Raw genomic sequence first — 12,582 nt, forward strand, 5'->3', positions numbered from 1 at the left:
ACCGTGTGTGTGAAGCACAAGAAGTGCGATTCAAGATCAGATTGGAAAAGAGGAATTGATCAACAAGCTATGGTGTCAAGATTAGAAACTGAGAAATTCACCCGGGGAAACGATTTTGGGCTATGGTGGATGAAAATTCGAACGATGCTAATCCAACAAGGGCTAGCAGCTGAGCTCAAAAAAGCTAATGAAAACGTAGATATAATTGTCTATCCATCTTCACATTGGTGGTTGTTACAAGTGAACCATCAGTAATAAAGACAAAACTAAGCAAGAGTTGGCAACTTCCGAGTAAATTATTTAGTCTGTATATAGAAAAGTAGCGTATTTTCTGTTAATCCATCCTCACATGGTTGAATGGATAACTGAATACATCAACATCAGCAATAGCAATAGCAATAGGGAATTAACACCTCTAAATAATTGTGTATCTTTTGCACTTATTTGGAGAGAGAGAGCCAGACTAGAACAACCACTCTGCGTCACTGCTTGGGCCTGCTTCTTTCAACCATGTTTGATGGACATGCACCCAGGTTAACCCATCGGCCACAGTCACATCCTGAGCCCAAATATAACAAAATAATGAAAGCTGAGGCATATCAAAAGAGATAAAGGTCGGAATGAGATTAGCGAACTTACTTTTGAACTTAATAAAGCAGTGGTCAAACAGCATAGCCGTTCTCCGCCTGCAAGAGATGAAGGGAAGATGAAAACAATGAGCATTCAAGAATTTGTAGACCTAAAATGCGCCAATATCATCCAACACCTATTGGTTATCTCAGATATATATTCATCTCAAAGGTATGTTCCTAATGCCTATGAATATCGCAGCTTTATGATTTACAAATATCTCTTCATATATTTTTAAAGCATCTGTCTGATATTTGTGTTCATGAAGTAAGGGAATAATACTATAAGGTATTAGAACAAACAATTAAGGATTTCTAATGGCCTTTACTATAACTTTGGCATGAATAAGAACCTCTGCTATGTACAGTCAACCAGAACTATGATTATAAAGAAAACCAACAAACAGCAGAAAATGTGAGACGGTCTAAAGTTGAGTTTGACGCCAACACCCTTCATTTCCTCACACGCTCTATAATAAGATGGGGCTTGCATCAAGAAGCTCCAGATGAAGACTCGAGTGATGGTCAAAATACGTGGAGTGTGGGAATACATGGATATTTAGCATAGATAACTGAACAGCTATGAAGAAAAGGCTAGCACTTTTCGAGAAAGGATTTGGTGCAAACACAACAGGATCAAATGATCACCTGATTGCTCCCATTTCTTAAATCTCACCAGCCATGAGTCTGACCCAACCTGAACAGGTAAGACCTGATCTACCCAAACACGAAAGGGCTGGCCTTTTTTGTCCCCATAAGAGGGTCTTAGTGAGTCCACACAGTCATGAAGCTGCTTTTCAATTCCAGATGGGTGAACAAAATTCCCAGACTTACTCTGCAAGAAAAAAATTGAAGATGAAGCTTATGGTATAGGACTATAAAGCGAAAGCATTAAATAAGCAGGAAATATCTTGCAGACTAAAGTCAGTTGCAAATTTGAATAAGTTGAATAAAATTATCATAGCAGGATTGGTCTAATGAAGAAACAAACAGAATATAAGTTCCTTTTAAAGTAATAATGTTGAAAGAACATGTAAAGACACAGAGCTCCAACGTATGTATATGACAGGAATCAAACAGTTTAACTACTGCACATGATAAAAGGTTAATAAAATTGGTCTTCTTTTTCACACTTCACAGAAAAACAGCAATTCAAAAGGATAATGTGAGTGTGCATTTGGACTAGAAACTGAAATTGAATAACAAAGCAAAACATACACAAACTGCCTTCAGGTTTTCCAAATAAAGCTCCGAGTTTTCAACTTCAGCAAGTCTCCACCGCTCATAAAACAAGTAAAACTTCACAACTTCATACGCAGGGTCAAAGTTTTCCAACTTAGTATCAGATAAGTCAGTAACATCTCTAGGAGATATACTTGGACCAAGATTAAAGTGACCGATGGCTTGTATAATACCCGCTGCACATCTCTCCTTTGCATGAATTATTTTAGGATTGTTTTTTGCATATATAGAATGCCACTGCAGTAATTCCTCCTGGGCATTACTGACCTTCAGACTCAAAAAAAAGATGGTTAGGAAAATATCCCTTTACTGAATGACACAAGATTGCTCCACAACTTTAGGTGAAATACTAACCATGACACCATGTACATCTGGGACAGTAAACAGATCAGCATCATTTCCAGAGTCACCACAAACAAGTGTATTTTTAGGTAATTTTCCCTCAGCCTTGAACTTATCGTGCAAATAAGCAAGTGCTTGCCCTTTTCCAGCACCTTGAGGCAAAATGTCCAAGTCCATACCTCCACTATATATTATTTTGACATCCAACTGAAAAATCAACATGAAAAAGCTGTAACTAGTGAGACCAGGAAAAGAAAGCCCGAGGTAGGGACTGACATGCTAACTAGCAGAAATGACTATAATGTAATAGATGTATATTTGAAAGCAAGCACAAAATGGAAAAGTTTCAGGTAATGAGACTAAAAACCAAGACGATAGAGAAATGACACCATGCAAGTTTACACGATTATTCTGGAAGGGTAAAGACTCTTCATACCCCACGTCCTTTTAAGCAAGTCGAAAGAGATCTTGTAATATCTTCAGCCTTGTCTTTCTGAACATAAAAGCTCGCTTTGTGTGGCCGTTGCTCTGTCTTAGACTGCATCATGTCATAGAATAAAAGAGTGTCATCAAATATGGAATAACCAAGGTGTAAGATATTCCAATAGCCATACCTGAAGAGTAAGCTCTGAAATCTTGCTTGTCTCTTCAAAAACTATATTCCTATCCCATTTCTGATTTAAATATTCAACCCAACCGTTATCTGGTTCCATAGAGTTACCATAAGTTATTTCAGTTCCCACAGACATTATTGTGATATCAGGGGTTAGCATGGGCTTCTCTTTCCTCAATTCCTTGTATAGTGTGGGTGACCTCCCAGTGGAGAAAACTAGCAAAGAGTTACTACGGTAATTTTCTTCCCACAAGGCATTGAATCTAAGCAGGGAGAGATTCTCAAGATCATGATGATCTACCTGTAGCATATTGTCACTCACTACTCATTAGTACGGCCCCTCTGAACAGAATGACAAGATTAACTTCTATAACTCACCATTGTATGATCAAGATCAGAGACAATCATGAGATTAGCATTCTCAGTTAGCCGGTCCATTGCTTTTCTAAGGCTCGATTCACTCTGAAATGAAACGATAATCCATTGATATTATTGGTTAAACATCACAAGGGATCGGCTTAGCAATTTAGCCAACGATCATCCTAACATATACAGAATTTCTATAACGTAGAAGAAGCACAACAAGATGAGTGCTCAATTGTAGCTGTATGGTTTGACAAATCGAATCATGCTTCACAAAATATGATTTAGAGACGAAGCATTTATTTTTCCATACACAACACTGAAACAGAACAGTCATAATTATCTGTGTCAATTCACTAGATTATTGAAACACAGTTTGAGAACAGTAGTTTAAAAGCAGTCCAGTTTATTAGGGATATTTTCATAAATCGCTTAAATTGCACGAAATTTATTGCAACTTGTGAATTTATCTACAAAATATAACCATCTTTTTCAGCAACATATCATATTTATCATAATAAGGTAAAATCACTGGCGTATTCTCTTCAGCGAGGTATCCTCATGGAAAATTAAAACACAATACATAAAACAAATAAAAAAAGTATGAATTGATTAAGATCTGCTAAATCTACAACATGTGCAAAGGGGAAATTTGCGGAATAAAAGTTTAAAGGTTTTTAAGTAGAGACAGAGATCAGAAAAATAAGAGGAAGAAGAAAAAAAAATAATTAAGGCAAATATCTGAAACATTTGCATAAGAGAATGAGCAATTAGCACCTAACATAAATGGCTTTTCCTTTATAAAATTGAGAGAGAAGAAGGAATAGATTGAAAGAAGAAGCGGCGTCGATGGTGATACCTGACAATTGACAAATGCGCGCTGCGTTGGAAAGGTGATGAGAATTGAGAGAGGAGTAATGATTCCGTTAATTTGGATCTCGGCCTTTCAATTTTTGTTTGGCAGTTGATGCTTTTCATTTTATTTATTCAGGAAAATGTAAATTTGTCCATTTCTCAAACATTTTATTTTTTTAACAAATATGTAACTTTCATAATATTTCATTTTGCATTTTTTTGCATCATTGGTATCCAAAAGAAATGATGCGAATAACTTCAGCCGAGAAGGGAGTAATAGAAATCTTTGGCATATATTCCAAGACTGAAAAATGCATGTGATGCAACGGAGAGTGATCTTGATTTACACTTAATATATTAATAAAAATTGAAAATTGATAATGTTTGATAGGAGTACTTTTGATTTATGGAGTTGTTTTAGAAAAATAAATTACTATTTAAAATGTATTATTAGTACTCCCTATGTCCCATAAAAGTACGTGCACTTTCTATTTTCTTTTGTCCCACAAAAATATGTACATTCCATTTTTGGAAAGTTATATCAATTAAATAATGTAGGTCTCACTATCCACTAACTCTACTTTAACTATCATTCTCTACGTCTCTCTTACTTTACCATACCATTCTCTTCATCTCTCTTACTTTACCAATTTTATCTTAATTCCTATGTCATATCCAATGCACATATTTTTATGGGACGGAGGGAGTATAATACTATTCAGATCCAGCCAATCAATCATACTTGAAATCTACAAAGTAAGTTTAGGTGACATTTACTCCCTCCGTCAGCCATTAGAAGTCACATTTCTTTGCGCCACGAGTTTTAAGATATGTTAAGAAAACTGAGTGGAAAAAGTTAGTGGAATATGGGTCTCACTTGTATATATTAGTTTAAATAAAATGTGAGTGGAATGAGTTAGTGGAACGTGAGACTCTATTATTATTTATGGTAAAAGTGGACCGGGACTCCTATTCGCGGACGGATGAAGTAATTGTTTTCTACTTTCTTCGTTCTTTCTATTTCCTTCATTTTAATTAAGTTGAGTAAAAAAATTTGGGCGCAAAAATTAACAAATTGTGTTGAAAAGTAAGAAAGAGGAATAAAATATCAAAGATAAAGAGATAGCAAAATAGATGAGAGTGAATGAATTTATATTTTGTGAAAAAAAGTAAATGACTTAATTTAGTTGGGGCATCTGAAGAAGGAATACGACTCAACTTAATTGGAATGGAGGGAGTATTATTGAATTTGGATCGATGTGCCTAAAATTTCATTCCTTAAATCGGATTGTGTGATTGCTATCATGATTTTAAGTGCTCCAAAAACATTATGCATCTCTCTGTGCAAGAACTATTTGGAGTTTTTACAGAGATATCTATCTTGAATGATGTGCATGAATTAGGCCAAAAACAACTAAGCTGAATTTTGTGTTTAGGCTTGTAAATATTCATTTTTTGGGTATAAAGTGAGTTATATTCATTAAAATATCCAATTGTGAATTTGGTTTTGTATACATTTGAATGCTTTGGATAGGATTGACAGTGCTTTATTTACACCATATTTGTATAGTTGTGATTGGCTTCAGATGACAACCATTAGACTTTTATTAGTGAAAAGACACAAGCTTATGTGATTTCTAAATCACACGATCTCCAGCAGTGGAACCCATCCATTTTTTTATCTCATCCTTGTGAACAATCTCCTATTCTCCTACATCTTATTTTAAAATATGTATTTTATTTTCCAAGCAGAAGAGGCTTATCAGAGCATTCCATTGACGTGACGCTTGGAAGAGGAGGCGTTCAGCTTGCCTCTCTTTCCCGGCACGGTGATAGAATTCTGTGAATGTGTAACGTAAGGAGCCCCGGGGTAGTAGTTGTAGACCACCAGAGGCATCCTAACTGAATGTATCCCATCGCTCCACGTAATGGCGCCTGACATGATTGGCTGCTGCGTGATGGCCGGTCCGCTCACACTGACCGTGAACCCCTGCGTCTCCCCGCTAGACGAAAATGTGAGGACTGATGGCTCCACTTTGGTGTTGATCATTGCCGGCATGTGCATGCTGGCAGTGTATGTCGAGTTTGGCGTCCCCACGTTGGTTGCGGTTCTGGTGAAGGTAGCCATGATCTGCTGCCCGTCCTCCACGTAGAGTGAGAAGGACGGGTAGTTGAGATCCCATGCCCTCCCCGGTGTGGTCGTGGCGCAGCTGCTGTTGTCTCCCGTCACTAGTCTCAATGTCGTCGTGTTGTAGCCCTGCTTGCAGAGTAGGTTGATGTAGTCTGTCTCGGATGCGTTGAAGACTAGCCCCGGATCAAGTGTGGCGTTTGGGTTGATGTGGCCGGAGCCGTAGGCGAACTCAAGGCTACTCTCTAGTCTTGGATCCATTATATAAGCTGTTTGACATTATCAACAAACCATAAATCCAATAACTGTTTAGAAATGTAACTAACAAACTAACAAACCTGTTGTCATAATAGCAGACTTGATGGCAGCAGGGGACCAATCAGGGTGTGCTGCTTTAACATAGGCTGCAGTCCCGCTCGCGTGGGGGCACGCCATGGATGTCCCGGAGACCAGTTTGAATAAGACGCTTCTGGTGTCTCCGTCGTAGGAAGAAGGTGAAGCCAGAGGGGACCACCCGGCAAGGATATTCACACCAGGTCCGGTAACATCAGGCTAATAAATACACAAGTATAGTTAGAGCAAGGCTCATGAAGATGAATGTGCAAGCTTAATTTCAAACCTTGAGAATATCCGGGGTGACAGGGCTAGGTCCTCTTGATGAAAATGAAACCACCTTTGGAGCAACAGCGTCCTTCCACGTCTCCCCAACCAGGATGGTCGCCATGGGATATCTGAAGACGCATCAAATCTTAACACAAGACTAGTACTATTAGTATGGAGGTGTGTGAAGCTCGAGTCGAGTTTTTCTCACTTGGTGGATCTTATGTAGGCCATCACCTTCTTGGCGTCGTCTGGGCTTATCAGCGTTGCTGGTAATGGATACGTGAAGGCGCAGTCCGGGTTTATCTCATCCTCACCTACTATAACACTTCCTACACCCTTCGACAGCAGAATGGTCGACCCATCCTGTCGGTAACCTTCACACATCACTATCTTCCCCGGTATCATGGCAAGGTTGATCCCTTCTTCATCACAACTTCTAGCATAAGCTTGACTCGAACCAAAGGTATAGTTCACGGCATCTCCTCCCCACATCAAAGGATATGATGTCCCATTCAGGTCAAAGCTATTAACCGCGATTCCCTTCATTTCACACACAAAGTCATTAGTAGGAGTATAGCATGATAAGGAAGAATGTCAAGTAGTGATTAGAAAAGTTGCACACTGTCAAGATTTGTCCATCTCCAAGTGCTAAGTTAGCAACAAATTTCCTGTCAATGGTGCTTGCAGCAACAGTGAGGATCCAAGGCGCGTAGTTGGCGAGCGAAACAGGATCAGGACCTTCGTTTCCAGCTGAACATGAGGTCAGGATCCCGTTTCTCATGGCGTGGAAAGATCCGATTGCAACGGAGTCTTCAAAGTAATCAGAAATCCCCGTGTACCCCAACGAAACTGATAGTACATCAACTCCATCTGCAATTGCATCGTCAAAGGCTTTAAGGATGTCTGCATCGCCACAGAAGCCACCCTCCCAGCATACTTTGTACACTGCAATTCTCGCGTTTGGAACTCCACCCCTTGCTACGCCCTCCGCTAATCCCTGGAAGCTCGTTCCAGCTATCTCATTGCCGGCAACTGTTGATGCCGTGTGGGTGCCATGCCCTATAGTGTCTCTCGGAGATGGGATGTCCCCATCATCGTAGTCATTGTCACTGTTGTAGTAGCGCGCACCAATGAGCTTGCTGTCATGACATAAACAAGATTCAAATATAGGGAGGAGTGAGGAGCTATTCTTGATCAAAAGAATGTAAGTAGTAGTACTTATTAAGATTATGCATACTTGTTGCATGTGAAATTTTTGGTCTGGCATGTCCCTTTCCACTTGGGTGGTGGAGGGCCATAGCCTGTGTCGTTGAAGCTAGGATGCTCCGGCCAGGCTCCTACATATGGAGTAAGGCATCAGAACTCGTTGATTTAATCATAACTTACTATGTATATTTGATTATTCACCGGTGTCTATTAATCCAACAATGACATTTCCTTCTTGCCCTGGCTCAAGCACGCCTCCGCTGAATCCCATGAAGTCCCATGATCGCGTCGTGTGAAGGCTTAGCTTGCGGCTAGGGAATACAGAGATAACTCCTTCCATCTCTGCCACCAGACATATACATATATGTAAATGTAAGTGAACTCTTTTTTAAGTAAACTTGTAGCTAGTCTTATATACCTGCAATGGTTGCAGCTTCAACCTCACTAAGCTTGGCTGCAAATCCATCGAAACTCTTTCCATAACTATGGACCAATAAACCCTCTGCTGCGGAAGCACTGCAAAAAATGGAAAATTAATAAATTATACTCATTTTTCAACAAGTAGTGATTTCAATGCCAGTCAAGAAGAATATGAGCAACCTTCCTAGCACACTCTGCAGCATGTTGTGATGCGTGGAAGCGCTATCTTGAGGTCGGTCCCCCATGTACACGACGTGCAGCTAATCATGAAAAAGGAGATAAGGGTAGGTGCTTAGGTGAATGAGGAGCAACTGACAAATAGAAAATTAACGTACCTTGCGCTCATCGTCACAGTGGCAGGTGAGCACGAAGCACGCGAGAAGCAAGGTGTACAAAGTCACGGCGTTCGCCATTGTGATGAGGTAATGCAATGTAGTTAGAGTATCTTAGATACAAGTGTTTTTATATGGTTTAGCTTGAGAATTGCTTTCTCCGCTTAGCATTGTTGTGAGGAAGAAAAGACAGAAGTAGATGATAGCCTTGCATTGTTAAACTATTTGTTGTGTTTGATGAACATCAACATCTTTGGCGGCAATGATTAGCAAATATGTCCAAATATAGGATTTTCTTGGGCATAAGCTTTTGCTAAAAGAGCGGTTGGATTCCTTTGTTTCTAACAAAATTTAACTCATATATTTTAGTGATTACAATCCTAATCAGATATGCATTGTTTATGAATACTGTTGACGTTGTGAAAATGTGCGGTTAATATTTTTGTGCTCAAACAACTGGGAGATTGTGTTGTTTTAACTTGCATGTGAGATGATGTTGAAATATCTCTAAGCTTAATATAGTAGAAATAAGAAAATTGATTCAATTTGAATAGTAGTATTGATAGGTGAGGTGTAAGTTAGCCAAGATTCTCTTGAAAGTTTTTATGTAAGTAAATTAAGCTACTCACTTGTTACTTGGAACGTGGTGATAACAAAAATTTCTTTGAGGTTTTTTTTTTAATTAACTCCTATATAAGGAAAGAAATTACAAATAAACTCCTATACTATAGATAGGAAGAAATTACACTATAGATATTACAAATAAACTCCTACAAATTACAAATAAACTCTTATACTATAGATAAGAGGAAATTACAACTGATGTCAAGAGATTACAAATTACAAATAAACTCATATACTATAGATATCCTATATAAGGGAGGAAATTACAAATTACAAATAAACTCATATACTATAGATATGAGGAAATTATAGATAGGAGGAAATTACAACTGATGTCAAGAGATTACATATTACATATAAACTCCTATACTATAGATATCCTATAGAAGGGAGGAAATTACAAATTACAAATAAACTCCTATACTATAGATAGGATATCCTATATAAGGGAGGAAATTACAAATTACAAATAAACTCCTATAGGGAGGAAATTACAAATTACAAATAAACTCCTATACTATACATAGGAGGAAATTATAGATAGGAGGAAATTACAACTGATGTCAAGAGATTACAAATTACAAATAAACTTCTATACTATAAGGGAGGAAATTACAAATTACAAATAAACTCCTATACTATAGATAAGAGGAAATTATAGATAGGAGGAAATTACAACTGATGTCAAGAGATTACAAATTACAAATAAACTTGTCAAGAGATTACAAATTACAAGGAAATTACAACTGATGTCAAGAGATTATAAATTACAAATAAACTCCTATACTATAGATATGAGGAAATTATAGATAGGAGGAAATTACAACTGATGTCAAGAGATTACAAATTACAAATAAACTCATATACTATAGATATCCTATATAATGGAGGAAATTATAAATTACAAATAAACTCACAAATAAACTCCTTTACTATAGATATCCTATATAAGGGAGGAATTTACAAATTACAAATAAACTCCTATACTATAAGGGAGGAAATTACAAATTATAAATAAACTCATATACTATAGATAAGAGGAAATTATAGATAGGAGGAAATTACAACTGATGTCAAGAGATTACAAATTACAAATAAACTCTTATCCCTATACTATAGATAGGAGGAAATTATAGATAGGGGGAAATTATCACTGATGTCAAGAGATTACAAATTACAAATAAACTTGTCAAGAGATTACAAATTACAAATAAACTCCTATACTATAGATAGGAGTAGGAAATTAAACTCGACACCTCATGCAATAATGTCTAAGCCCCTTGCCGCTAGGACAAAGGCTCTGGACAAAAAAATTTCTTTGAGGTTTGTTTAGTGAAATTTGTGAGTAAAACGAAACATTACTTAATAAACCACCATTAGTTCATTTGAAACTGAAGTGTTGGGTCGTGTCTACCTCGACTCTAATGTCGAATGACTAGACTCAGGAGTAAGCGAGTGTGCACATTTGAGAATTAATGCAAAGCTCGGTCCAGACACAACGCTCCTTAAATCCACTGGATCACTGGGTCCAGGAACTCTAGAGAACTACAGTGTTTTTGTCGTTGGACACACTCGACTCCCCTTCAAAAATATATCCCTCAACCCGAATACTATGAATTAGTATAGGGAAGTGGTGTCGATCCCACAAAGATGGATTCGCAAAGTAGTGCTAAGAGACTATGGAAACAAACGGCTGCTGCCACGCAAAGGGGTTGAGATTTAAACTACCACTAGATCTAGGCAAGAAATGTAAACGCTAGACCTAGGACACAGAAAACTTACTGGATTCAGACATCAATACCGAAAGACACAATTACTCCCTAGACTAAGCAAACGACTACCTAATCTAGCTAAACAGTAAGCAAATAACAGTGGGGACCATATCTCCAAAAATAGCAAGTACGGTAAAAAGCTGCAGATAACCAACCCTTGCTCCAACTAACTACGACATGCACCTTCGCAACTTAACTAAACTCGCAGATGAAGAAAACAGAGCACACACCTAGATTCAAACAGAATATAAAGATTTGGACGCCGGAAACTTGCTATGAATCGGAAATACATCAGATCTACATAAACTAGGCGAAATGAAATGAAAACACGTAAGCTATGCATAAAATTAAAACACTCCTGCTCAGAATCACTTCAGACGCTTAATCCACTCCGGATCCAAGCCATCCGAACTCAACAACCAACAAAATCAACTCCATAACTCCGATTCTTACAGATCTGCTCCGATCAACTCTAAATTCCAACAATCACAAACAACTCCACAACGTCAGCAAAACAAAACCCCGATTCATCCACAAACAAACTCCATTCTTCCAGATCTCACCATTAACCTGCAATAATCCTGAAATTAACCACGAAAACACCCAACTCCAACAATCCAACTCCAGAATTCAAGTAAACACAATCAATCAACGAAAATCATCACGATCTACGCAAGCGAAAACGAAACTTGCATAAAAGTAGAGAAATATCCAGAAACAAAAGAGGACCGAGCTTCGAACAGCGAAGCTCGGCGAATTCAGCAGAAACAAAAGAAATAAATTGTTTCTTCGCCCCAAAGAAGGACGGTGTTACAACCCTCAAACACTATCAGAAAGCTAAATGTGAACCCCAGCGCGAACCCGAGATCCTCCGCGAATTAGATCCAAGTATGTGAAAAGTGAACTGAGCAACAGGCTGTTCGTGAGGCCTCCACCGAGAAGGTCCCTCCAGCTTGCATGCTTCTTCCTTTTATAGATGCGGACATAGCCTTCTAGAGTCTTCGTAGAAATCCCTATTCTACCCTTCAACTCCGAGGCTTCCTCCGTCAAGCAATGTCTTTCATAATGTCCACTTTTTCGCCAGTTTCCTAGGACTATGCAAGCGTCCTCTTCTTTTCCTGGATCTAGCGAAAACCTTCACACACCTGGCTTAAAACATGCGTTAGACCCAGTAATTTCACGAAATAAAACCCCTAGACCGATGCATGAATTTAGCCTTATCAAACTGCTCACACTTAAACCATGCTTGTCCTCAAGTATAAAAGACAAGAGAAAGAAATAAGGTGAATTTCAATGCACGGTCCCCAAGAACGACTCTACAAACAAAAACAAAAACAGACTCCTAGACCTAGACAACTGGCAAAATAAAAAAAACAGACTTATAAAAGAAAGCAACACAAAGAATCAAAACACAAACAAGCATGAACCAGGTTCGACTTTTAGGCAACCGTCC

At 38.3% G+C, this 12,582-nt stretch overlaps 2 protein-coding genes and 1 long non-coding RNA gene across 5 annotated transcripts; 1 reads left to right on the forward strand and 2 right to left on the reverse strand.

Annotated features, from left to right (window-relative positions):
• Positions 1–285: 285 nt before the first annotated feature.
• Positions 286–4,188, reverse strand: LOC121744913 (sucrose-phosphatase 1-like). Of its 3 annotated transcripts, none has more exons than XM_042138619.1 (9): positions 4,049–4,188; positions 3,205–3,288; positions 2,828–3,127; positions 2,650–2,751; positions 2,226–2,420; positions 1,848–2,138; positions 1,278–1,464; positions 640–686; positions 286–559 (listed from the first exon to the last, which is right to left on the reverse strand). In XM_042138619.1, the coding sequence occupies exons 2-9, from the start codon at positions 3,262–3,264 to the stop codon at positions 464–466; spliced, it is 1,278 nt and encodes a 425-aa protein (XP_041994553.1). In that variant the 5' UTR covers positions 3,265–3,288; positions 4,049–4,188; the 3' UTR covers positions 286–463. The 3 variants fall into 3 exon arrangements, with proteins under 3 accessions (XP_041994553.1, XP_041994554.1, XP_041994555.1); XM_042138620.1 differs by lacking the exon at positions 4,049–4,188 and adding an exon at positions 3,967–4,047; XM_042138621.1 differs by lacking the exon at positions 4,049–4,188 and having other exon boundaries at positions 2,828–3,147; positions 3,205–3,957.
• A 1,458-nt stretch (positions 4,189–5,646) lies between these two features.
• Positions 5,647–8,814, reverse strand: LOC121744949 (cucumisin-like). Its single transcript, XM_042138661.1, has 10 exons — positions 8,737–8,814; positions 8,582–8,661; positions 8,400–8,497; positions 8,183–8,323; positions 8,013–8,112; positions 7,398–7,914; positions 6,984–7,315; positions 6,792–6,903; positions 6,511–6,724; positions 5,647–6,441 (listed from the first exon to the last, which is right to left on the reverse strand). The coding sequence occupies exons 1-10, from the start codon at positions 8,812–8,814 to the stop codon at positions 5,807–5,809; spliced, it is 2,307 nt and encodes a 768-aa protein (XP_041994595.1). The 3' UTR covers positions 5,647–5,806.
• Positions 8,047–9,036, forward strand: LOC121744952. The gene is made up of 2 exons (XR_006038726.1): positions 8,047–8,353; positions 8,415–9,036. It is a non-coding gene; the product is annotated as an uncharacterized LOC121744952 (long non-coding RNA).
• Positions 9,037–12,582: the final 3,546 nt, after the last annotated feature.

This window comes from Salvia splendens, chromosome 8 (assembly GCF_004379255.2).
Source record: "Salvia splendens isolate huo1 chromosome 8, SspV2, whole genome shotgun sequence".
Lineage (NCBI taxonomy): Eukaryota > Viridiplantae > Streptophyta > Magnoliopsida > Lamiales > Lamiaceae > Salvia > Salvia splendens.